Here is a 27,400-nt window from a genome sequence, read left to right on the forward strand (position 1 = left end):
ACACTTTGTACTTTTTTGAATCCAAGGTGCTGCGCTTCTGTGTCTTGAAATTAAAAAAAATAAGAATTCGATCTCAGATGGGATAATGGTATTTCTGTTAAATGAAACAAGTATTGTCTTGAGTGTTTTGTATACTGAAATAAATTAAATATTTAAATGGCTTGTTTTAGCCATCTTCTTCTAGTGTGATGTTAGGTATTGCAAATCAGCAGCCCTCTTCCACTGTTGGTATCCCTCAGTTTCTACCCTTCCTATTTTCCCCATTAAAACAAAAAGGAGAGATTTGGTTTTCTGCACAAATGTGGAATAAGAACAAAATAGCTGCACGACCCCACAATCACCTATTTGCTACCTTTTACTGCGAATTAGGTATCATTTGGTTTGGGACTAACCAAATCCATGGTACCTGACTAGCCTAAAAGTGTGCCGCAGAGCAGATCTGCAGATGGGATGTACAAAACACTTAGGGAAAAAGTGGGGACCAGCTTCAGGAAACACCTAGCACAGATATACTGTAACCTTTTGACATTTATCCTATTCAGGAGGTCTTCAGAATATTTAGGAAAACTTTGGAATGAATGAGATGTTCTTAGCTTGTAAACTGCTGTACTGAATAAAGCCAGTTCTATTCTTCTGTCTTCCCCCAATCAGCCTAAACAAAATAAATGTCACCGTGGGGTACATTTTGAGAAAATTTAAGGGTCCCGTCCCCCCGCTTACTAATTATTGCAAATACAGATTCCCTGAGGAAGTAGCTATAGAAATAGCTATATAGTCAATCTGTTAAGATTTTCTGTTGAATCCTTTGGCTTTTTTCTTATTTTTAAGACATTAGAAGGAGGCTCCTACCGGGGAAGCTTAAAGGATTCCACTGGATGCTTGAACGAAAATGTGACGCCTTCAACTCCTCCTTCAAGAAACCTTGAAGAAGAACAAAAAGCCAAAGCTATGAGAGGCAGGATGTAAGTAAACTTTGGTTATTTTTTTTCAAATCAGTATTTAAAAATTGTGTTTTTAATGTAGAAGAATGCCCCTTATACATTACCTCAGAACCGGTGGATAAAGCCTATAGTGGTAAAGCTCTGGGCATTAGCCAGTAGGCTCCTTCAACAACTGACTTTGCTCTGATTCAGAAGAAGTTATGCTGAAACCACAGAACCAATCAAAGCTCTCCCAGGAACAGTTTTATAAACTATGGTGATGGCATTCTTAAAACTAATTCCTCTGTTCTTAATATGTTATAGAGGTAACTCGCAGCTTGCGCTTGTAAACTTACATGATTGCAGTTTTGTGAAATTGAGGGGGGAATAAATAAATGGAGAGGGTAGGGAATCCACCATTCTCCACTCCCCATTTATTTAGTCCCCCACCCGCCACTGCCACCACCGCACACAACTGTGATTGGAGGCTTGGGAAGAAGGCTCAAGGGTTCTGGCAGTGTCCTAGAGCCCTTGTGTGACCTTCCTAGAACCCAGTAAGCAGCCCTCCACTTTGAAGAGTCTCCTGGCTTTATGCATTTTGTGTTTACGCTTGAACCTCTAGAACAGGCTTCCTCAAACTCTGCCCTCTAGATGTTTTTGGCCTACAACTCTCATGATCCCTAGCTAGCAGGACCAGTGATCAGGGATGATGGGAATTGTAGTCTCAAAACATCTGGAGGGCTGAGTTTGAGGAAGCCTGCTCTAGAACCAAACCCTCTCGTAAGATGCGAGTTAACTGTATATGTCTTCACCCACTATTTCCAATTGAGCAAGCAGTGACATTAATGTATGTAATGAGAGTTGAAAGAATTTGGTTACTTTGGTGGCTTTGAATCCTCTTGTACCACCATATAATTTTCTTTTTCTACAATGCATGCCTTTGGTGTGGGAACTGCCTGTTTATAATCGACCTGAGCTGCCCTGATATTGCCCGACTCAGATGAGAGTCTACTTAGTGAAAAGTCTACTACTACTACTTAGTCCACTAGTGAAAATAGTTGCTTACCATGTATACCTGACATATATTTAACCTGGCTGCTACAATATGCTCCTCTTTTGAATTTTAGGTTTGTTTTAAATGAACTTGTACAGACAGAGAAAGACTATGTCAAAGACTTAGGAATTGTGGTGGAGGTGAGTAAAATAATCTGGATTGAGTATATATTCTTACTGTGGCTTCTCAAATTGAGTGATAGTCTAACACTATAATCTTCATGAACCAAAACCAGATAATTTTGTTTGTCATCTGAGGGCATGGAAGAAATGTTTTAATGCTGTCTTTTTGCACCTCTTTAAGGTTTAATTGCTCCCTTCCATGGATATAGAATAAGTCTCATTTGAATATGATGTGTATCTCTAAAATATAACAAAATCTGGAATTTGAAATTTGCTTTTTTAAATTTCCTTAAAGGGATTCATGAAAAGGATAGAAGAAAAAGGTGTTCCTGAAGACATGAAAGGGAAAGACAAGATAGTGTTCGGTAACATTCACCAGATCTATGACTGGCACAAAGAGTAAGTCTGCAGCCAGCCTTTAACTGACTATTGCTAAAATGCATAGACTTCTCATATACACAGACATTTTACTTGGCCTGAACTACTATACTACATCCCCTCACCCTCTGGGAGAAGTTCATTGTGAGTTAATGTTCTATAGCTAGTAGCAGCAATCAACATTTCATTCAGTGCCACAAGGTATGTGATTCTGAGCATTTGTTATACCCCAAGAGGTCTCTTGAAAGCTTCAAGAAAAAACTCTAGTGTCTAGTGCCATAGATGTTAGTTGACTGAATATTATGACTTACAGGACACAGCACTGTTCTGGCCTCTCACTCTAGTATTGCCTCTTTTACTTGGTAATTGCTGAAATTATTTTTCTATGCCTCCCATTATTTGTGAGTTGCACCCATGATGATGCTCTGTAAAATCCTTCATTTAAAATCAAATGAACATATGTTATTGGAGAATCTCAGGCTTGCAAATTGGTTGCAAAGATGAACTTTTGATTTATTATATGTGCAGAAAGGAAATAGTTCAAAAATGCAGGTGGTGGCAGGGATAAATTCCATGGAACAGAGATATCTGTTGACTCCTGTTTTCACAACCTTTTCCTAAGAATTATGGGCAATTATCCCTATTTCTTTGCAACAGGAGGACTGGACTGGGGCTATCTTCATTAACAGATGAACAGCAAGGTTCTAAGTATTTGGAGGAGGATATTGCATGCCAAGGGTGGACTTTTTAAATTCACTTGTTCCTCATGTGCAATTAAATTCTCTTAACCATTAGCAGGATGATGCAGGCTAAGCTATTCAGAAATAACCAATCTTATATGAGGGTAGTTTTATCTGTGATGCAAGACAAAATCAGATAAAACTATATAGTATGGTGGTGAAGAGTACTGAGGGAGACTTTGTGAATAGCTGTGTATTTTTTGTTGCAGTTTTTTTCTCGCTGAACTGGAAAAGTGCCTTCAAGAGCATGACCGTTTAGCACAGCTCTTCATCAAACATGTGAGTTACATGCTAGTCCTTTTAAAAAACAGAAATAGCTCCTAAATATGTCCCTGTTGTACTGATTGGATATTTTAATTACACACACACACACACACACACACACCCCAAATGAGGATAGGAATAATACCTGGATTTCCCTCAAGCCATAAAATGGGATGTGTGGGTGGAGTATTTATTTTGCTTTTCCAGAATGAAAGTAATTTTCCTTCAATATCCACAAAATTGTCTTAACTAAAGCCATAATTGTAATAATATTGTGTTTTACTTAATTGCTTCTGTTAAAACTTGGAAATGTACCCACCATCCCAAATGCTGCTTCAAATACTGTTTAGCTGCTTACTTCCTGGCTACAACCTTTGTATATTTGTACAGGATGTGTGTCTTCAAGAACAGAGCTAAACTAACACAGATGTATACCTCAGCAATTTCTAATAATACATTGCTTATTCAACAGTCTACGTTTTTTACACTTCAACTAGGATTATAGAACAAGTGCCTCCTTAGTAATAGCTTGATGGGCTTGGACCTGGATTAATATCCTATATCAATCATATACTTGCTGGCTGGCTTTGAGCATGTCCTCATCTTTTGGCTTGAGGAAGTAATAATAGTGTAGGGCCATTTGACGCAGGAGCCCATGAACTAACTCTTTGTATATTGAAGATTCTAGTTGACTGTACCACCTATCCAAGGAGCTCTGTTCCTGTCCTCTCAGCAGCAGCACTACGGCAGTGCCTAGCTGCTTCAGAAAGCTAACCAGAGAGATATGGAAGTTGCAGCAAAATGAAAGCAGCAGTGGCATGTCTGGCATGTCTCCTGACAAGCAATCATGCAGTCTTACCCTTCTTGAACAAGATGAATTGTGTGAATCTGATGTCCACATGGGATGACCCACTCACACATTATCTTTGGGAGGAAGGAGGGTGCTTGTGCTTCGGGTTTAGGAACTGGACTTTAGTTTTATCTTGCTTTCCTCATTCTTTTTCCGAAAGTTGGTGTCTGTACACAATCCTTTGATCAGGTGATAGTAGACAGTAAAATTAAAACAAGGAAAATAAATACTCCCTAAGACCGTCAGGGCTGTGACTGACAAGAAGAATTAAATTTGCTTTCTGTCACTGTCCATGCAGTGGTAAAAGGTTTAGTCTGGGCTTAGACTAAGAAAACTATGCAAATTTTGCTTTTACAGGAGAGGCGATTACACATGTATGTGGTGTACTGTCAAAACAAACCAAAATCTGAATATATAGTAGCGGAATGTGGTGCATATTTTGAGGTAAGGCTTGTCCTTCATTCCTTATTCATGTTGCAGCTTAAAATACACCTGACAGGATCTCTTCTCCCCTCTCATATTTGCACACACATTCCTACAGCTGTGTCAGCAAGCTTATCCCATTTGGATTATTGGCTTTCCCCCTTTCTATCTTTGCTTTCCAAGTAAATTCTGTCTTATATTTAGCAATGTGTTCTTTCTCTTGTGCCCCACCTGATTCCCTGTACATTTGTTGCTGGTAGGACCAGACAGTTTGTGGGGGGCTGTCTTACTTACCTGTGGTATCAAATGTTTTGTTTGGTATTTATGCAAATAGTAAGGGGTAATGCAAGCTGTACACCTGCCACTTAGAGTCAAAGATAGCTCTGAAAGAAAACAGGTGGAATAGATACAGATGAAAAGTTACACCATAATTAAATTAGTTCATCTTTAAGGTGCAAAAATACTCTTTATTAGAAAGTTTTGTCATTTACCTCATTGTTTTAACAGATGCATAGGTGATTGGCACATATTGTAGCAGGTGTGAGGAACTGAGGGTGGGTGGGTGTGCTTGCACACAAACATACAAATATGGAGAATGATACCAGAAGTTAAAGGAAGAGAGCAACCCCTCCATACTTTATGGTTCCTAAACCATTTTATGAAAGGCTTCCATTTATGTCTGTCTCAAGGTCTAGCAACTGCCTCAAATATTAAATATAAAAATTCTGACAAATTCTGCTTAAAATCCTTTTTTTTTAAGCAACATTTCTGCCATGTAAGCTGTTAACAACTATTTGAGTTTCATTCCCTTTGGTTTGGGGGTTGTTTCATTCCATTTAATTGACAGATAGTGCCAGTATTCTTTCCAGAAAATTTTTGTACCTGTTTCTGAAGACGTTTCATGCTTCATATATTCACTTTAGTCTCCTTTTCTACCCACCCACCCACTTAACAAGAAGAGTAAAAGAAAATTATATTCATCTGTACAATACTAATTTTAATTGTTACGGGCCTATTGTAGTAACATTTGGACTAGTCTAACTGTTCGGTTTGGAAAGATGGGCTAGTCAACATGTCATAGATGACTATAATCTCAGGGAATTGACAGAAGGGACATGTTACAAAATTTTGCTAAAACTAAGTAACGCATAGTCTGGTCAGTGCTTGGATGGGGACCCCTTGAGTTTCCTTGGAAGAAAGACAAGATATAAATAAGTATTTTTTGTTGTTGATATTGCCTACTTTTTGTTTTCTAGGAGGTGCAACAAGAAATAAACCAGCGGCTAACTCTCAGTGACTTCTTAATAAAGCCCATTCAAAGAATAACCAAGTACCAGCTGCTACTCAAGGTGAAATATACCAGTGAACTGTTGTGTCTAGGAAAAAGGTTATCCAAATACTTGTATACTGATAATGGCAAAAAAAACCCCAACCCAGTTGCTGTAGCAGGCTAAACTACAATGCTCCCTGGAGCATTGTATGTATACTGGAGCTTTACTTGTTTGTTTCCCCCCATACTGCATCAAAGCTATTGCAGTACAGGGGGCATGCACTGTGAAGGCAGGGTTGAGTGGATGGGGTGTTTTCCAGGTGCCCTATAGAGACCATTTAAATTTGAAAGGTACGGTTTACATATTCTGCATTCAAAAAGCCTTCAGATTCAATCATGCATAACAAAATTACTGTAGATCACAATAAAATTTGTAAATGTCACCTCGTGTTCTATTTGCTCAGTCTTGTGTTCTATTTGCTCATCAGTTAGGACCTTTATGTCTATAAATGGGTGGCACTTTTAAACCGCAGCATAGACTCACTTAAAGTTAGTGGTCTCATGTGTCTTTATTCCTTAACATCTCGGGAGGGTTTGGGACCTTGCCACGCAAAATCATTTCAACAAGTAAGCAAGTATGCCTTCAAAGGGGAAAATGTCAATATGTATTCTTGTTAATTATTTTTAAGAGGATTTTTTTCCTTCCTGTAGGATTTTCTAAAATACAGTGAAAAAGCTGGGCTGGAATGTTCAGAGACAGAGGTATGGACTTTTATCTGCTTTCTTTTCTCTTTTGTATTGTTTTTATTGAATGATTATAATGTGTTCATGTTGCGAGCTGGCTTGGGTGTTTGTATATTAACAGAAAGTCAAGATACCAAAAAAGTATATAAGAGTGATTTTCATATGGTGAAACCAATAAGAAGATGAAAAAATTATTTTTTAATTGTTTACTCCCCACCCCACCCCCGCTGCCTTTAAATACCTGCTTTTATGCTGTATTCATTTTCAGTAATGTTTAATGTAAAATGTCAACTCGAGCTAAAATTAGTGAATGAAAACCTAGCCTTATGAGCAGCAAATTGAATACCCTTACTTTAGACTTTCCTTGCCCTCTTCCTTTGGTCATCAAGGATAGTTGCAATTGACACAAGGTGACATTTGATATGATGCATTAATTAAAAACACCAAGTTACAAATTTGGAAGACACAAGTTCGAATACCAGCCTAGAACTTGCAAAGGGTCTTTCAGTAGACCAAGATGTTGCTTGATCTCCCTTCCATCGGTCCCAGGCAGCATCATTCCCTCCATGAGTTGTGATCCAACAGCTGGAGGGGACCATGTTGGCTACCAAACAGTATTTGTTCAGATAATTTTATTGAAGTCCCTTTCAAGCATTCTCCACATGCTCACCTTTGTGTTGAATGGAGCTTTACTGCCCCTTCCTGCCATCAGTTCATGGGGGGGGGAGGAGGTCTAAAGTGGGGAGCTTTCTCTTCATGCATAGGCTCACTCTGTCCCATACTGCAGTAGTTGCCGATAATTGGATCAGTGGACACATTTTGAATTCTGAGAAAGTGCACCATGAGGGCATGGCATAACACAAAAATAGACAATACAGTCAGATGGAGCTTTTCCCTCATTCACAGGTCTTGAACCGGAGTTCAAAATCCTTTTCCTATGTCCAAAACCAACCCTTCTGTAGTCCCACTTAAAGGCAGGCTGTGGAGCTATGGCTTCATCAGGGCTTGCATTTGGTAAAGTTAATGGGGCTTGCTGATAGTTAATGGTCTCTAGATGGTTTGAGGCAAAGGCAGCTTCATATGACTGGCTTGCAAGGTAGCAAGGGATTCAATTCTTGTCCCACCTGTGGTTGGCTTCACTGAACCACTTTCACACCACAGCCAAAACAAGGAAGACTCTTCTTGCTCTGGTCACTTCGGGCATTTCCTGTGTACAGCAGGCATCTACATGGGTGGGAATTGTGGTCAGTCCTTGGTGGCAATAATTGTGCCTGATAGAATTATTTTGTAGGTGGATTTTTGGGTCACACTGTAGGTGTGATGGTGTGATGGGAAGCCATATTTGAAGTTCCACTGTCTAGCTGCTTTAATAATTGGTTATACTGTCCTGCAAAATAAGCATTGACCCCCTTGCTTGAGTGTTCTTGAGCTATTTGCTCCACTGACATCTTTCTACAAGATACCCACTTTCAGACTCTGGCCTGTGTACCATGGATTGAAGGGTCAATACGTGGTTTGCCCTACCTTCATTAGGGTAGCACACTAGATGCCCTTTCATTCCTTCCAGTTCTGATTATGTATTGCCTCTCTCCAACAGAAAGCTGTGGAGCTGATGTGCCTTGTTCCTAAACGCTGCAATGACATGATGAACCTGGGTCGTCTTCAGGGCTTTGAGGTAGAAGTCAATATTTTTGAATGTGGATGTAATAGTACAATTGTTGGCACTAATAGCTGTGTCTCATTGGAATAGCCCAACTGCATTTTAGAAGGGGGGGGGGTTGTGTGAACTTTCTTCCATAAAATGGTGGGTATGATATGCTTAAACTTTCTACTTTGAGTCTTACCCAGGAAGGAAGTTTTGTTTGTACACTTGTGGGCAGGAGTGTGCTCACACACATGTGCAAACACACACACAGCTGAACAGAGACTGTTTAATCATTTCCTTTGGCACCTGTAATCACATAGCAAGCAGTTTCTTATGCCTGGTTCCTTTTACCTTTGCTGTTGTTGTTGAAGGCATCACTGTGACTCTCAGTCCAGTGAAACCTTGAAGCTTCTATGTAGTATTGTGTGGAAGTTGTTGTAGCTTATAGATAATTTCCCTGTTACTCCCGAATCTCCTGTGGGATTGCTTAATTTATAAGTCATTTTGAGTAAAACTTCAGGCATCTGCTTCAGAGTCACCAATGTGGAAATCTTACATATGGCAGAGCGTTGGACTGAATCCCTTATAACACATACAATATAGTATGGTGTGGGAGATATGCACATACACCTCTGTGTGTGTGCATGCCAAATTCCTGTGTTCCTTCGGGGGGGGGATTGATGCAGGAGGTTTCCAAGGGTCAGATATATGGGTGGGCATGCATATATTGTACATAATTCCATATTCATGTTAGGGTATTGGGTACATGAACTTGGTAGCGAGTTTTGAGCATAAATGGCTAAACATCATGTGATAATGAATCATTTCACACGCGTCAGCAAATCCTAAGGTCTACCCCAGACCATGTGATAACATGCTGGCCATGATTGGGTGCCTTTCCTCTTTCTATGCCATCTATGTTTAACTTAACATTTATTTAACTTAGGGCAAGCTGGCAGCCCAAGGGAAGTTGCTACAGCAGGATACATTCTATGTAATGGAGCAGGATTCTGGAGGTCTCTCTCGGCCAAAAGAACGCAGAGTTTTCCTCTTTGAGCAAATTGTCATCTTTAGTGAACTTCTGAGGAAAGGCTCTCTAACACCTGGGTACCTGTTTAAGCGAAGCATAAAGGTAAGTTGTGGTTGTGCTTCCTTGAATCATTTGGAAACTTCACTGCAGCGCATTTTTCCTTTCTTGGTTTGCTGCACACTAGATAGCAAAGTTGGTGGCGTGAAAAGGTCCTTCTGCTTTAGTGCAGGCGGTTTAAAGAAGATGGTCATTAGGTCCTTTTCCAGTCCTACAGTTATATCATGTCATTCTCTGACTTGCAGTCATGGTGTACGATATATATATAATCTATTTTAATATTCTATTATTCTGTGACGTGTGTGTGTGTGTGTGTGCAGACTGAGTGATTAAATAAAACTGCTAGGATAGCATGGGTTAGGATAATGAGCATCAAAATAACATCACATCTAATTAGAGCTGAACTATCTAAACCAGCATTGGAGAACCTTAGGCCTAGGGGCCAAATGCCCCTTGGCCCCTCAGTACTCTCACTTGGCCATACCCCATCCCTGAGCTACACCCTCTCACAAACAGCCTCAGCAGTCTCCTTCACTGCTTTTGCCTGGATGAAATGTGTTGTTGACCTACAAAAACACCTCTCGCTTGCCTTGACGGATGGGTGTGTGTTGTGTGTGTGTGCGCGCTTCTGAATTCTACATGGCTCAAATATAGCCTACTGTACAAAGGTAAAAGTTGCATCCATTGCCCCACCCACTTTCGTCTTTGGCCTACTGGCATCCAACCCATAGAAGGTTGCCCATGAAGGAAAGAGGCCTTCAGGACTGAAAAAGATTCCAAACCCCTGCTCTTAAATGTTCAGCAAAAAACTGCAGTCAGCGGATGATAAACCTTTGTACACTTGCATTGTATGCCTGGGCAAATAGCATTATACTTTCCCTTTTAGAGGCTGTTCTGATGCTTGTGTTTATTTGGCAATATGACAGAAAGCATTTTCAGTTTTGGAGGGCATCTCATGTAGAGCAATTTTCTTCCTCCCACCCATAATTATTAGAATTGCTAACCATTAAAGAAAGCCAGTAACTCAAAGATAATTGAACTGTTCTTGAAGATGCTTAGCACAGAAGCTGAAGAACAAAGCTGAGAGCCAAGTATTCTGTATGGGATGTTACTCCCAGAGAGTTCCTCCTCTGGAGAAGTGAACCTTCTGTGGTTGCTGCTCTTCATTTGGACAGTGGTGGCAGGGCCATCTTTCTGTTTACCTGCTATATAGTTTACCTGAATTTGCTTGCTCCCCCTTGAATGAGCATTGAGCTTTCTCTGGTTGCTTGCAGATGACATACCTAATCCTTGAGGATAATGTGGACAATGATCCATGCAAATTTGCACTCATGAGTCGGGAAACGTCAGAAAGGCTCATTTTGCAGGCAGCCAATCCTGAAATCCAGCAAGCTTGGGTGGAGGATATCAATCAAGTGCTGGACACACAGAGGGACTTTTTAAATGGTAAGCATTTTTATCTCTGTCCTTGATTATAGAAAACCCAAGTGCTTTCTGACTGTTCTGGGCAGAACCTTATTCCTACCTAGATTGCTGTTGCAGGCCACCTCCATAACTGTCATGCACGCTAACCTTCCTTTCAAATGGAGCATGACTGGAGGCAGATAAATTTTGTGCTAAGGATTAAAATCTAGGGTGAAAATCTTTTTCTTTTAGGAAGTCTAGCAGTGGATTTCAGGATGGGGTGTGTTGGATTGTACCATTGTCCCCCAGATCACCCCATCCAGATACTTACTGCCACTCTCGTAGAACTCTATAAATGGTTAGCAAGACAAGTCCTACTTTCTCAGAAGCCATGTTAATTCTTCTTCAGCGGCACTGCTTTTTGTATACGCTATCATCTTTCACAACGGTGTCCACCAATTTACCTGGAACAGATGTTATGCTAATTGGCTTGTCATTTCCTGTATCCCTCTTTAAAAATTGGCCACTTCACAGTCCTTAGGTATGCAAGCCAGTCTTGGGTACAAGCTACATTTTTTCCCCAATGAAGCTAAATCATGTGAGATTCAGGACATATTAGAGGAAGTCCTACTCCAAACAGTATGTAGTTTCAGCTATGGACTCCTCTTCTACTTAGAGAGGATATAGCAGCTCACAGGTTCCCCATCCATGTTATATTTGCATATAGTAAGGGATGGGCATACAGAGCTCCTGACTTTGAAACTAGGTTTGTTCTATTTTCTTGTTCTTAAGCCAGAATTTTGCAGAAGGTGCCTTTGCCTCTCTTCTCTACCAATTTCATCTTAAATAAAATAAAGATTAGTAAACTTTTAGGTCTAGCTGCTATTTAGGATCAACCACCAGAGCAACAAATTATGAAAGCAGGAGGGGTATCACTGAGCAGACACTGCTCACTGTTGCTGTTACCAAGAGGCTAGAAGTAGGGAGTATTACTATGAGCTCCAAGTGGGCCTGATTTGCACCGTTGGGTTTTTACGGTCTTGTTAAGTCAGCACTTGTGAAAGTGCTTCCCTCACTCTTCCTGAAGAGAAACTTTCAGTGCTTCCAAGCTATGTAGGTGGTTTGTATTTTCCCAGGCTACTTGTTTGAAACAAGCTAAACATGGCATCCCTTGCATTAGGCAAACATGGTGTCGCAAATGGGCAGGTCTGTACTAACTCCTAGTGTTTTACTCCAGCACTACAGTCTCCTATAGAGTACCAGCGCAAAGAAAACAGCAGTTCTGCTGTAATGAGACCCCAGACCAGCAGGGTACCTCAGCCCATCACCAGACCCTATTCCTCAGGTCCAGTAGGGTCGGATAAACCTTTGAAGGCTACAATGCGTAACCCATCTCTTCCACCTCTGAAAATATCTACCTCCAATGGCAGCACAGGGCATGAGCAGCACCAGCCTGGGGACAAATATGAACTAATCAAGGTATGTGTGTATTTTCACTTTGTATGTGTGTTGTTGTTTTTTTACTGCAATTGCCATCATTTCAAATTTGGCCTGTTACTGATCCTGGTTAGTGGATGTGAGTACTTGAACCTGTGAGTCAATATATAGATGGTAACTTCTGATCCAAGAAGGAAATGGTCTTCAGCTTTCAGGCAGCAAAATCCAGTCTTAAGTCTGTTCTGGGTGTTAGGAAAGGGCTCAAGAATCTGCATGGTGCAATTTTTTTAAAAAGCTGAAAGCAAATTCGACAGAGGGAAACACAAGTTCATCTCTAGCCTTGAAATCACTGCCACATGTGCTGGTGGTTATTAGTTGTAGTTGCTTTAAAGAACAACAACAATCTTAAGACAAATTCATGGGGAGTGGTCCCCACTGATGGCTGAATGGGAAGTCCATGTTCAGAGGGAGTAGATAACAGCAAGAAAGTGCAATTGCCTTTATTCCTTCTTGCAGTTTTCTCAGCAACAACTGGCAAAAGTGAAACCTAGGAATCTCTGGTGTACCAAGTCAGACTGTTAGTCTGCCTAGCTCAGTATTGTCTACACTGACTAGCAGGGTTTCAGTCCTAACTCTCTCCCAGCCCTACCTGGAGATGAGTTGAACCAGGGAGCTTTTGCAGACAAAGTTCTTCTTGCTTCTTATTTTTCTTTACCTTAACTATATCAGCTGCAGTACTTCCATTATGTGACCAGGGTTTCACTTTGCCTTCCAAAACCAATGTAACTTGATGCATTTATTTAACTGATCTTCTTTCTTTGCCCTCCCATCTCCCAAATTAGGAAAATAATTGATTTTCAAAAATGTCCTATGAAATTAGTTGACAACTGTTGTTTCCCAAGCTTGTGCGTAGGTTTTTTTCACAAGCAGGCTATTAAAAAGAGCTACTGCTTATAGTGACAATGAGTATGCATTTGTGAATTTACGCCAACTGATCTGTAGTCCATCAATTGCACAGCATCACATGGAAGGAAACACAGTGCAGTTGCCTAGGCAACATACTGCTGTGCACACTGAGATGTCTTGTAAACTCTTAGTACAGTTAAATGTGTTGCCCAGGAGATGCTGATAAAAAACTTAGCATTGCACCCGAGCTATCTTGTCACTGTTGCTTTCTGTGTCTCTTCTTCAGAATGACTTGGGTGGGTGCAATGGGACCTCTTCTATGGTGGTCATCAAAGATTACTATGCACTGAAGGAGAATGAAATCTGTGTCAACCAGGGTGAGGTGGTCCAAGTACTTGCCATTAACCAGCAGAACATGTTCCTTGTGTACCAGCCTGCCAATGACCATTCACCAGCAGCAGAAGGATGGATCCCAGGGAATATATTGGCTCCCCTCACTAAATCAACTACAGATAATAGCGATGGAGGCATAAAGTAAGTGCTGTGTTGGATTCCCTGGGAGCAGTATGTGGATTTTTGAGGAAAAATAAAACCCAAATCTTAGGATTTTCCTGCCTTTTTTTTAAATCTACAGTGCCATTGGAACAAACTTTGCTTGGTAACACAACATGGGGTACCTATGTTGGCATAGTTGGGCTTTTGTTGGAATTTTGTTCTCTCCCCGCTCTGCCCCCATAGTTTGTAAAGAATTGAGATCCATAGACAGTTTAAAGGGCATGGTTCCCCCCCCCCATCCTTTCCTAAATATGGACCTGATTTGACTGGACTTGTATTTATCTTGTGTTTTAAATTGCTTATAATATATATAAATATAAATATAAATATATAGGTTATAATGATATAGAGCAAAGAAAAACACCACCCACATACATCAGGCCTTGTATTGGATTGAGACCCACTTCTCAAGGACTAGAGATTCAATGTTGTCAATGGCAATTTCTTGTACAGATTATAACTTTTTTATTTTGAAAGTTTCTTTTTTCTGTTCACATAATATTTTGTAAAAATAATTTGGTTTGAGAAATCCCCTTTGGAGTACATTCCTGTAAAAAGTATTTTGCACTATTTAAAGAAACCCATATTTGAAGTCAGGTTGTGCAATATTATGGATAGTCGCAATGTTCATCATTGTACCTGTAATGTAACTAATAATTTTAAATGTACTATTTTAAATATGTAAAATAAATTTTCACCATGAGCATGTTTTGATGAGGTTAAAAAGGACCAGTTTTTGACCCTCTTTAAGTTCTTATTTTTCTTAAAATGTTTTGTTGCTTATTTAACAAATGTGTGAATACTATTTCACCTTTTTTTGAAATTTGTCAGTTTGAAATGATTAAATAATGCAAGAAAATGTTTTTGATATTAAATACTGAAGGTACAATCCTTTTTGTAAAACCAGTTGATTTTTATTTTTTTTAATCTTCAGTTGTCAAAAATTGATTCAGCATTGGTTATCTTGCACAGATTCCTTGGAGTACAGTTGCTGAAGGGAGCTCTTCAATGGACTTTTAAGTATTGAATATTAGGTGTGTTGACTCATTAGATTTAACGTATGCTGCAGCAAATGAATAAGGCCCAGTGCAGGCACAATGCTGCCAGTCTTTATAACTTAAGAGAGAGGGAATAGCCTACATAACAATTTCCACACAAAGAATTTTTTCTTATTAGCCTTAGCCATGATTTATTGTTTCATCTGCATAGATGCTAACCATGTTTAGCTATGAGTCTGATTTCTAACCAGGATTTGAAACAAGATTGCAAATATTTGCTAAGCTACTTCGCATTAACCATGGATAGCATTGGTGCATCCTGAATGTAGTGCTCAACTATGGTGAAAACCAACAAGAGAAGAGGTGAATTTACACCAAAGAGGGGAGAAAGAATGTGAGCTCAGCACACCTCCTGCTTTCTTGTCAATGTTTAATATGGTTAGGTCTGCACTGGGCCTAATAATTTATAGTCTTTACAAAGTTATCATAGAATTGTAGAGTTGGAGGGACTAGTAGGGTCATTTAGTCCAATCCCCTGCAGAGCAAGAATCTTTTGCCCAATGTGGGGATTGAACCCACAACCCTGAGATTAAGAGTGTCGTGTTCTATCCACTGAGCTATGTCCTGACCATCATTCATCCAGTGAAGATCGGAAGATGATGTCAAGGCCTGAGGAAATGGGGAGTAACAGAAGTTTCTTAATGGAACTCACATGCTGGTTTTACCAGGCGTTTGTGTGATTGGCCTTGCTCAGGGTACCTCCCATATTAGGAACAGCCCAGGGGGCATATTCACAAAATTCAGTGAGATGTGGGAGCAGTTATTTTCATGGCAAGGGGAATTGTCATGTGGGTTGGGACTTAGGTTTTTGACCATGACCTTTCATGCACAAAACTGCTATGTTACAGGAAGACCAATGATACAGCAAACATTGCACCAATGGAAATAAAGCACAGTGACTTGCTGGGTGGGAAAAACATGGACAATATATGCATAAATACATAACAGTACAGAGAGAGAAGGCCTATGTATCTCTCTCATGGGTTTCACGCTACTATAGAATATCACTGCAAATGCTGAGAATTCTGTACACTTTGTTTCAAAGCCTTTTATGTTCTCAAAATTACTTCAAGCTAACTTGAATGTATAGGGGGAAATGGGAATTTTTCTTCCCCTCCTCTCCAACATTAAAAGTTTGGCCTTTTATTCAGAAAAAAAGCAAATCTATATCAATCTTACTTCACTAGTTTTATGTTCCTTAATAATGTTCCCATTCTTTCCCATTTACCTTTCATGCTTCTATGGATATTATGCTCAAGTATAATCTTGGAGAAATCTGCCCCCTAAGCTCTGCAAACCAAAGTCCTGTTCATGCCTGCATTACACACATTCACTGAATGTTTGGGTGAAGGAGTGAAACCACAGGTCATTAGGAGCCCCTTTCCACACCTTCTGCTAAATATACATGAATATGAAGCTATATTTCCCCCACTTGTTCAGTGAGCATGCATGTGGAGGTTGTGAACAGGACTGGAACAGCGCAGTATCACATGGTTTGATGATATTGATATCCATTGCATGCTCCCAAACAATGTTGCCTATCAGACTTCTCTTGTAACACTAGCATATACACAGTTCATAAACTACGGTTGACCACAATTTGATATAAATCAGTTTAGTCTTGTGATGGTGTGGCTTATTTGCTCTAAGCCTTGGGGTTTTTTTGCTTTTTAATATTACACTGCAGCCAAGTAATCTGGTGAACAATACTATAAGCACAAAAGCATTTCAGTATTGGAACAAAGTGTTGTTTTGTGAGAAAATTCATAAAATGTTCATCTACCAGTTTGCATGCAACTTTTTGAGTAGCTCTACACACCATTTTTCACCACAGTAAAAAAAGGCGAATGTCATACGTGTGTGCACACATCCAGAACCTCTTGCTCAATTGGGAATCCCAGATATATGTACATGAATGTTTAAAAGATGTATGTGTGGATGCCCACCCTTCACATATTTTCTGCAGGAAACACTGATGTTACAGCAGTGTTTTCCTGTGGCAGTTATGAAGTGCACACCTGCCCTTTCTTGTAAGGTATGTTGTTATGTCTTCATAGCTGGGATCAGAGTCTAGACTTGCAGCATACATACATACATACATACATACATACATACATATATACATACCCAAGACAAATGCAGCAGACAACTGAGCCATGGTTCTAGCTGTTTTGCTTCTGTTTTTGAAAAGTGAGTTCTCACTCAGCTGTATACATGAAAATGTATTACAAATCCACGGAGGGGGGATTCTCTGTTATAAAGTGGCATGCAGTGGCGATCCAGTTAATGACTAAATAGTTGTCAGTAATCTTATTTGCTTTGATACAAACACTTTACTATTCCTGCTTCCCCATCCTAAAGAAAACATTTTGTGGCAAAGGTAGGATGTGTATTGGGACACAAAATGGGAATATAGAAACTTCATTTTCTGTTCCTTAGAGCAGAAAGACAAGCATTGCTACACTTAAGCAAAGAAGTTCCTGTTCTTTCAACATGCCTGTGTTTTAGCAACTCAGCTGTACTATGATGTTTATCTCCTCTATCTAATAAAGTGGTTATTATCTAACTTCTGGTGTTTGGGAGCTGGCGCCGAACCATGGAATATACAAATGCTTTGCGTTGCTCTGTAAGATATGCACAAAGACTTGATTTCTCTCTAATTTTGCAATATTTTCACTTTAACTGGAAGAATTTACTTTGCCAACCCTTGCAGGTTATGAATAAGAAGTATGCTGTTATCTGCGGACCTGCAGCCAACTTACAGAAAGTATCTTTTTTCAGTTAGCAAGAATAAACAAAACATTTGTTCTAGACTAGTTTGAAATCCTGACTTGAATGTTTGCACCCAAGTGGGCATATTGCAAGTTGCTTCTCCCTTCTTAAGGGGGGCTGCAGGTATCAACAACATGTGTGCTGATTGCTTTTCCACATCCCTTCCTCTTCCTACTAAGATACGCCATTTGATTGGTGCATTTTTTGGTACAACAGGAAGTCATGTTCATGGCATACCCTGCGCATGAGAAAGCGGGCAGAAAAGGAAAGCAGTGGCAAAACTGAAGCCAATGGCCTACGTAAACCCAAGGATATTCTGGGCAACAAAGTCTCTGTTAAAGTGAGTAAGGCCATCAGAAGCTGTGCGCTGCCTCCTGCTTCTCATCCTCACTCCCCCTGCAACATCCTCTATATGGACAGGGGGTGACATCTGGCTTTTTACTTTGTTTTGTTTTTCCCTTTTTGCTTTTTATTTTTAATTTGTTTTACTTTTCGGTAGTAGTAGACATTTTGGCCGGATTTTGCATGCAAGATACAACACAGCTTTTTTCCCTCCTCACCACTGGCATCCAAAATGTAAGTAAATAGTTTCTGTGTGTGTGTGTTTGTGTGTAGTATTTAACTTCAGAAGTTTAATGCAACCATCAGACGTGTACGTGCAGTTAAAGATGTGCAGTTAAAAAGACCAAGCAGAGTCAAGCAAAATTTTCCCTTGGAGGGACCAAAAATCATGCCAGCCCAAACAAGGCAAGACTTGGCTATTAATAGATGAGGAACAATCTGCAACAAATGATCCATGAGCAGCAAAATGCCTTCAGGGGTTGGTAAGCAATGGCAGTGCAGAACAGGCAGCCTCTGTCAAAATGACCTGCTAGAAGTTTTGGTGGGGCTGCTTCATCCTTCTAGGGCTGCTTAAACACTGCCTAACACTGCTGTTTTTAAACTAGTTTAGCTGTTGCGGCATTTCCAATACTATAGAGATTGATTTGTATGTTATAGATATATTATGACTAAGACTGTTCATGTTGATGACTTCCATGATGCTTTCAACAAATTCCTAGAAATTAAACTCCTAGAAATTAGGGATGAGGAAGAAAAACTTCACCTTTCCCCACACCCAGTTATGTAAGGGCAATGTTTACTTACTGCTCTGGTTCTTTCATGTGGCTTCTGACATCTTCTCCTGGAATTGTGCCTGCTATATAGGAACAACCCAAATAACTTCCAGCTCTTCTGGCTAATCATTCACCCCCCCCCCCAAAAAAGGAATTAGGAAAATCCAGTTGTAATAATGAGTCATTTAGTTGGGGGGTGGGGGTGGGACACCACTCTGAGTATTGTCTCTTTTTATTTGTTTTATTTAACAATATTTCTAGAATGCTTAAGCAAAAAAGAAAATTTCTAAGAAGTTTACATAACAGTCATAATTCCCACTTATGCCCGCTAGTCCTCAAAGTCGTCATGAGAATCACATCACTGGTTGTCATTTTCTAGCTGAAAAAGAGACAGACTGATTTGGCAAGGAGTATCCAAGGAATTTTTTGTCCACCATGGGATTGAATTCCACTCCCTGAAACCCAGTTTCAATGCTTTTCCTCTTAATAGGCATGACTTACTGGAGACAGTGGAAGACACGCAAGTCATGCAGTTGGCACAAAATTCCTGCCCTCCATAAACATGATCTGAAGAAATCTCAGTGCAATTTTTTAGTATAAAAGTGCCAGGAATGTTTGTGGAAGTGAAGCAGGAGTTTTGTAAGTGGCCCAACAGAGATGTATGTACATTTTGCTTGCAGTGACACATTTTTTTGAACATTTCCATGAAGAAGTGGGGCATGGAATTAATTGTGAAATGCCAGCTTTACCTTCTCGCCCACCACTACACCATTGTTTCATGGGGTTGACATATCAGCTTTATGCCAAGCAACCTTCTCATGGACAAAGGCTGCAGATCTGTGACTTCCAGCAGAATTACAAACAGGGTACTCACACTGCTTGCCTTAGTGATGGCCTGAGTTGTTGCACAGTGAGCATTGTCAATTCACCCTTTGCAGTTCCCTAGACCAGTATCTCCCAACCTTTTTCCAACCGTGGCCCCCTAGGCACTAGCTGCGGTGTGATCAGTTGTTGTGGATCACCCTCCTAATATTGTGGGTGTCTACTGGGCTCTTCTATCACTAACTTCCAACAACTATTTTGATCAGGCTCTTAAGCCTCAGTCCATCTTGGTCTCTAATGAACTGCTGAATTCAGTGGGGCTTAGGCAATCAGAAAGTTGTTTGTGGGTTTTTTCCAAATATGGTGAGGAGTCAGCCACTTTTTTCATGTTCTCATGATCCCTGCTGATGCCATTCAGCCAGCATTTGTCGGGGCTACTAATACACTGTCATTTTTATTTGTAAGGTTTTTCTTAGTTTTCATTCTGGTTGTGTGATTTGTCACATACAGTGTTTGGATAATATGGAAGAGTGCCTAATCCACCCCAGGTCCTTCTTGCTCCCTCTAGAACTTTATCAAATGGACCAAGTCTACATTCTGTGACTCATGCCATAGAAAATCTTCAGGCAAATAATTTGGTTTCCATTCAAATTAATGCTGTTTTTGGAATACCAGTGATTGCACAGAAGTGTTTTTGTTGAATTGGGGTTTAAATTGAATTAACTGTGGTGGTGGCAATGTAAAATCTGCATGCATTCTAACAACGTTTGCATTTTTGTGTTAATATGCTTGTGTTTGTCAGTGTCTGTTCAGCAGTGCTAACTTCAGTGAGCCTGCTTAATGCTTTCATCTGCTTACCCTAGTTGAAGTAAAGGAAGATAGGGCTCATATAACTTTAGCAGATGCGTAGGAGCTGCAGTTCTAGCAGGTGCAGCTTTTCCCCACTTCTGCCATGACCAGCTGCAGCTGCTAAAATTCTTCTGTATAGCTGCTATATTTATTTAAAACTTTTCATACCATTCTTCACTCATAAAAATTTCAGGGCATTGCACCATCAAGATAGACATAAAATGCAACAAAAAACCAGAATAGAGAGAGGCTACATTCTTAAAACATGAACAAGATTAAATGCTGGGCTGAACAATATTTCAGCCTGGTGCCATCAATGTGGGGAACAGGCTAAGTCTCTATAACAGTACTCCGTAGAGGGCATGCCAGTACCAAAAAGGGTCCTTAATCATACACAGGTTGCAGTGAGAATGGGTGCTCCTTCAGGTTTGGAGATCTTAAGCTGTGCAGGGCTTTAAAAGTAAATACCAGCTTATTTAATGTGGCGAATAGATCGCCACACACACATATAGCCATCTGGCCATACTATCCAGAACTCTGGCAGCGATATTCTGCATCTATACCAATTGAAGCTTCCAAGTTGTCTTCAAGGGCACATGTAATGCAAGTCAGTAATCAAGCCAAGATGTTTCCAAAGCAAGAATCATCTTGACCAGACTGTTTAAGGTATATGAGCCTGGTTCTCCTTTGCAATCTCAGCAGCATAACAGGAAGAAGAGGGTTGAGCCATATATTGCAATTTAAAATGCCTTGAATAGTTTCTACTTGCAGTCCGGCATGTTTCAATCACATATCGGTCTTTACCAGGAAACTACATTTCTAAAAATATTCCACAGGGGTGCAGGTGTGGAGAAACCCTTATTAATTGGAAACGAATGCGTTCTTAAAATTCTTCACTAATATTCTGTATTACATATAATTTGTGATATTGGGTCACATTTCTAATATAATATCTAGAACAATATTTTAGAGACTCAAAGAGAATTTAATATTTCAAAATACATCTTTGCAAGTGACATAAACAATTGAAAGTTATATAAACAGTTATCCCTACGGCCCACCATTCCCAATCTGCTCAGGAGGTTTGGAAACTCCCAGAAAAGCCAGATGGAACAATAATTTAGCATGATACTGACTTCCACCCTATGTGTTTAGTGGTAGATCTATTTCTTTAAAATTCTAACTTTAAAATGTTACTTCTCAAAATATATATTATGCAGAACAGTTTTTTTCTTTGCATTCTCTTGTGTCTGTCTTAAACATATTGTAGTATAAAGAGAGCTCTAGCTACAAGCTCTTGTGGTAGCATATTTCTCAAACCTGTCTGGACAGTTAATAGTTCTATAGGTGCACACTATCTGTTGTGTAGATTGAAGCCAACACAGAGATTCAAATTTTCATTTAGTATTTCCTTCGCTTAGTCTTTTTTTGACACATATAACATATGATTTTGAGCTGTGTTATAAATAATAATTGTGATTAAACAGCAATATATGGCTTTTTAACATCTCAGATTATTATAATGACAAATATTGATATGTAGCTTTAGCAGTTTGTGGGATTTTCATGGAATCATTATTTGTCTAAATCTTGGCAAAACTGGTTTGTGGATCTCAACCCAAAACTCTTTGGGCAGGAACGAGAAAGATCCATCAAAACTGCTTTGCAATTTAAATGACAATGGAGAGAAGTCTGGTTTAAGTGCAGCACTTATTTTTGTGTGAATGCAGGACAATAATAGTCACAAGAATTATGTACAACTAAATACACCTTAAACACTCTTGCAGTTCCCAGGACAATTTTCTTTTTTCATTTCTGTTTGATATAAAAGCCCTTAACTCAGGGGTAACCAATGGAGTGTCCTTCTGATGTTGCTGAACTACAGCTCCCTGACCATTGACTGGGGCTAACAGCACTCAACCACATTCTGAGGGTACCATCTGCTTGGCTACCCATGATCTGCTCTACTGATCAGTCAGTTTTCTTTCTTTCTTTTTTTAAAGTAATATTTTTCTCTTGGTGCCTGTTTGACATGGTAAAAATTAAACACATCTACCACCTTGTTCTAGCTAAGGTTTGATACTACACTTTTGATCAGGAATCGCATTATTGCATCCTTCCCTTCCATAATCACTACAGGGCAGGCAGGGTGATCCACTTTTATCTGCTTGCAGATTAACCTACAAAAGAATGGAAAAGTTTCCACCACTCAGAAGGGTGCCTGCAGTGCCTGTTATGTTGTGTGCATACCGTCAAACGAGTAATTTGATCTATCAGCAGTGATAAGACCAATAACAAACAAAGACCAATAAGCAGTTGGGATAGGATTCCTGGACTGAGTCTGGCCACACACACCTCAAATCAATAGGCAATCAGTATTGTAAGGACAGTGCGGGAGGGGGTATCTTTGAGTGCAGCCGTAAGTGGGAGACCTTATGCTGTGCTCTAATGTTTCTTTTGATTTGGGCCAAGGAGCATAAAAAAACAGAAACAAAGAAAATGCCGTTTGGATTTTTAAGGTGGGTGCTTAAATTTAAAATTATGTACTTGCACACCTCAGATTGCATTTATGTTTAAGATGACTGAAGTATATGGATCATGTACATTTTTAAAGGATTGACATTTGATAGGCTGAATGGTCAAACACCTGAAAATCTTTTTAAAAAACACATCAAATCCAAGGAGATTGAACTCTTTTGGCTCCACCGGACGTTTTATTTCAAACTGAGTTCATTGGGAGGATATAGATTTCAGCATTAGAACAGAATGTTAAGAGTTTGGTGAATGCTCTCCATGTATAGTATTGTTGTGGATGTTTTAAGGGCCTTGCAAAATGGGGGGTGGGAGTGGGCTGGTATAGCAGAGGTAGCTCCTCATACTGCTGCTTCCATTAAAACCTTTGATTTTCCCCCCTACCTTGAATGATTTCAAGATTACTACACCTTTTTTCTTCTTTTCCTGCTTGCCACTTAGTGCCTCTTTGTTTGGAAAGCATGTTAGTTGCACAGTGCACATTGCTACCTTGCGCTCACCTGCTTCTGCTGATCTTGTGCCTCTTAATCTCTCTCCCCATTGTAACTTTGTTCTCTTTCCTCCATGCTGCCAAAAAGGAGACAAACAGTTCAGAGGAGTCAGAATGTGATGACCTTGATCCCAACACTAGCATGGAGGTAGACAATAACCCTTTTGCACCTTCCCCTTCCCCCACCTTGCACCTTTTTCTATCCCACCCACCCCCCTGAGAAATTCTGCATGTGTAGTGGAATGCACTTGGCGCTGACTGATAGGCAGAATGCCATCTCAGATAGCAGATCTAGGGCGGTGTTAAAGGGCAACAAACTATCACTGATCTAATTTGTTAAAAACCTTTTAACTGCCCTTTATATTCTGCACATGAGGTGTCAGATTGGCTTGGGCTAATACTTACTATACTGCAAATGTGTATCTTGTATGCACCAGTGTGTTTTGGACTGCCTACAATGCTGGTTTTCCATTCCCTGGAGAAGAGTGTACAAAAAAACCACACCTACCATTGGTGATCACTTGAATATGCCCTTAATCATTACCAATGAGAAATGGTCCTGTTTTGACCGATATTAGCAACTGTCCATGGTCAGCTGCTGTCCATTGGTACTACTGAAGTGCATTTACCAGTAAGATCTGGGCAGTTTCAGATTCCATTTAGTACAAGGTGGGGGAACCTGTGGTCCTCCCACTGTTAGACCCCCAACTCCCATCAGCTCCAGCCAGCATGGCTAGTGGTCAGGGATGATGGAAGCTGTAGTCTGTAGTTGAAGAACCACTGGTGCCCCATCCCTGGTTGCAGTGAAACTTGCCTTGCAGACTTCAGCTGTAAGGCAAACTTGATACAAGAAATAAAAAATTGTCCAGTAGCACCTTAGAGACCAACTAATACAACAAGGCAGTGAATTCCTACCTCCCAACTTCCTTCTTTTATTTGCTTTTGGCTAAACAGTGCTATGTTGATACCACTGTACTTACTGTGCCTTTGTAATTATAGTTTATTTTAAAAGACTTTTAATAGAATATCCATTGTTGGCCTCACTGCTTTGTTTACATGAACGCAAAACCTAGGGACAAAGGAAGCCCAGAAGAAAATGACATACAGCAATATTTTTGTATGGAAGGAGTCAGGGGAAAGGTCTCGTATTCTAAAAGGCCAGCAACACTGGGCCTTACACAGGCTCATTTCATGTGCTCCCCCATATATTATGTTATTGTCATGAAAAAGGAGCATATCCCTCTTTCCTCGTTATGAAACATTTGTCCCTCTGCGAAGGCGGCCTTCTGCCATCTGCCTTGCCCTAGCAACAGTACTCTGTCAACTTGCAAAATGTTACAGTGCTGTTTTGAACTCACAAACAAGTTGGCTACTTATACATTGACAGAAGAAGACACAGATGTATGTGCTAATTTATGTATGTGCTAATTTCTATGTATCTATGCAAATATAGGGCAGTGTAGAAATTTAATAATAAAAATAGAGACAATTACTGTGATTTAAATAGAAATATGATGCATCTCAACATAGTATGGAAGACTTTGGCCAGGTGATCTATATGCCTTCTCAATTTCTGGTCCAGATACTCACTGTTGATGGACAACTTCGTGGGCCCTGATGTCCTCACTTGGGGGTCTTTATCTTTAAACTGGACTTCAAATAGAGGACTGTCCTCTGTAAAGTAGGACACATTGCCACCCAGCTCCCAAAGTAGACTTGCAGTATCCCAGTGCTTCAGTTTGTTCTGTAATACTCCATTCATCTGGTTGACCATGTTGTGTCCAGTAACCCTGCCTAATACTTAGTGTCCAGCCATCTTCCCAGCAGCTGGCTTGGACCACTCACAGTTCCACAGTCTCCCTGCTTTGACTGTCTTCATCCATCCATCTTCGTTTGTTCTTCCTCACTTCCTTCTCTTGAAAGGTGCATATATAGCAAAGGCAGGGGAGTGCACACACTTGCCTCTGTCTGTCTGCTAGTCATTAGACTCCAAAGCAGAATACTGAGGCTCTTCAGTCTTTGGGTAGGTTAAGAACAAAATGGCCACTATATACCTCTTCCCTTCTCTAAGCGTGTCCTTAATAGGTGCTCTCTGCTTTTCTTAACACAACCAACCAGCTAAATTTCCTGGTAAACAAAAATGCAGCTGCTCTTGGCTCTGAATGGTGCTGTCAAGAGCAGAGAGCAGGTAAGGGGTGACATTTGACAGGAAACTGGCTTAGAGGTCTCTATAGGCTGCTTTTTCTCCAAGTAAGAGTGGTAATGTTTTTCAGAAGTGTAACATAAAGTGTAGTTTGACCATCACATTGGGCCTACACATGCAGTTGGATAACGTGGCAGTGTGTGTATCAGGCCCTTACAGGTGTGGAGGGGAGGATACCATTTCCAACTACTCCCCACCCCCCAGGTTAAAACACAAACCATCCCTGGGAATAAAATCTTAACGCATCTAAGAGAGAAAATCCAGCCTAGCTCTTTTCTTAACTGCCTTCTGTTTCTATTTTGCGAAATCTCTGGACAAATGGAATGTGTGTATTAAATGCACCTTTATAACACTGCTAACAGTTATGGCTCCCCCCCCCAAAAAAAAAATTACTGGAAACTGTAGTTTACCCACCACAGCGCTACACTCCCCAGCACCCTTAACAAACCACAGACCCCAAGATTCTTTGTGAGAAGTTGTGTACCAGACTGTACTGTGCGACAATCAGAAAGCCTTGATTACAAGGTCCCTTCAGCCTGCATTGTTTATGCCTGAGTGGAGAATCTGTGCCCTTCGGGAAGTTGTTGCACTCTGACTCCCAACAGCCCCAGTCAGCATGGCCAGTCATCAGGGATGATGGGAATTTGGAAGTCCAGCAACATTTAGATAGTCACATGTTTCCCATTCTTGATTTATGTCTTCTGGTTTTTCACAAAGGACAATAATGTTACAACAAAGGTAGCTTATAATTATTTCAGTTTGTTTCACAAGCCCATTTGGAAGTGCAATTCAGATTGGAAAGATGTGTGCCAGTTAGGATAGCCACCCTCCCCCCACCCAAAGAAATGCCCCAAACTTTTAATGGCTAGATGACAGGTAATACAGTAACTGCTATATTCTCCATGAGCAGAACTCAGGCTGGCAAAAGGCAAAAACAGAAGAGATGGATTCTGAAAAGGCTTATTAGTGCGCAACTGAGCCACATCCAAATGGACTAGGCAATTTGCCATGGCTACTTGCCCTGAAGGTGCGTTGTGAAAACCTTAAATAATGTGGATCCCTTTTTGCCAGTCCTGCTTTCTGCATATTTAGGGTCTTTACAATTGTTGCAAGAAATGTGAATGTTAGGGAAAAGTAGTAAACATTTAAAATTCATAATTTTAAAACTGAAACTTGGAGTTTTACGATTCGTCAAATTTCACTTTTGAAATTTGACTTTGAGAGGTTTCAGTAAACTATGATTCTTGCTGGTGAATTTTAAGACACAAAATGCCAGCTCTATTTCCTGCAGCACTTATAATGTGTAGTACTGCCTATAAACAAAAAAAACCCTCCCATCTCAGCCTTATGCAAAATAGTGATATTTTGTTTTAAATATCCATTTGTGTTTGAGTGGTTGCAAAGCAGTTCATCGTTAATCCACGAATCTTGGCGCAAAGCTGCTCTCTGCTGCTGAAGCAAAGTATTGCTTACAGAGGCTGCTTTTTCTCCAAGAAAGAGTGGTAATGTTTTTCAGAAGTGTAACATAAAGTGTAGTTTGACCATCACATTGGGCCTAAATGTATATAGTAGGAATGTTCTATAGTAGGAACTGAATGAATTTCAGAATATTTGCACTTTATTATGTCCCAACATTACTATTTGGAGATATTATTAGATTAAAATGATTTTTTAAAAAGCTAAAACATTTGATAGGTTAATAATCCTGTCTCAGATTTCACTTCTCAAGACTAACAACCGTTTTCTAAAGTCATCCCACA

At 40.1% G+C, this 27,400-nt stretch overlaps 1 protein-coding gene across 17 annotated transcripts in view; it reads left to right on the forward strand.

Moving 5' to 3' along the window:
• Positions 1–27,400, forward strand: part of KALRN (kalirin RhoGEF kinase) — a 488,570-nt gene that overhangs the window by 449,634 nt on the left and 11,536 nt on the right. For 12 of the 17 annotated variants that reach the window (XM_053404179.1, XM_053404188.1, XM_053404207.1 and 9 more), the window contains 14 exons: positions 829–962; positions 2,048–2,114; positions 2,392–2,495; positions 3,424–3,493; positions 4,686–4,772; positions 6,008–6,100; positions 6,733–6,783; positions 8,363–8,440; positions 9,357–9,542; positions 10,772–10,943; positions 12,139–12,380; positions 13,531–13,778; positions 17,846–17,969; positions 23,526–23,585. In XM_053404179.1, coding sequence (XP_053260154.1) covers positions 829–962; positions 2,048–2,114; positions 2,392–2,495; positions 3,424–3,493; positions 4,686–4,772; positions 6,008–6,100; positions 6,733–6,783; positions 8,363–8,440; positions 9,357–9,542; positions 10,772–10,943; positions 12,139–12,380; positions 13,531–13,778; positions 17,846–17,969; positions 23,526–23,585 — 1,716 coding nt within the window. Of the gene's footprint in view, positions 1–828; positions 963–2,047; positions 2,115–2,391; positions 2,496–3,423; positions 3,494–4,685; positions 4,773–6,007; positions 6,101–6,732; positions 6,784–8,362; positions 8,441–9,356; positions 9,543–10,771; positions 10,944–12,138; positions 12,381–13,530; positions 14,508–17,570; positions 17,596–17,845; positions 17,970–23,525; positions 23,586–27,400 lie in introns of those variants that run through there. The other 5 variants (XM_053404304.1, XM_053404318.1, XM_053404312.1 and 2 more) reach the window with 2 other exon arrangements.

This window comes from Podarcis raffonei, chromosome 1 (genome assembly GCF_027172205.1).
Source record: "Podarcis raffonei isolate rPodRaf1 chromosome 1, rPodRaf1.pri, whole genome shotgun sequence".
NCBI lineage: Eukaryota > Metazoa > Chordata > Lepidosauria > Squamata > Lacertidae > Podarcis > Podarcis raffonei.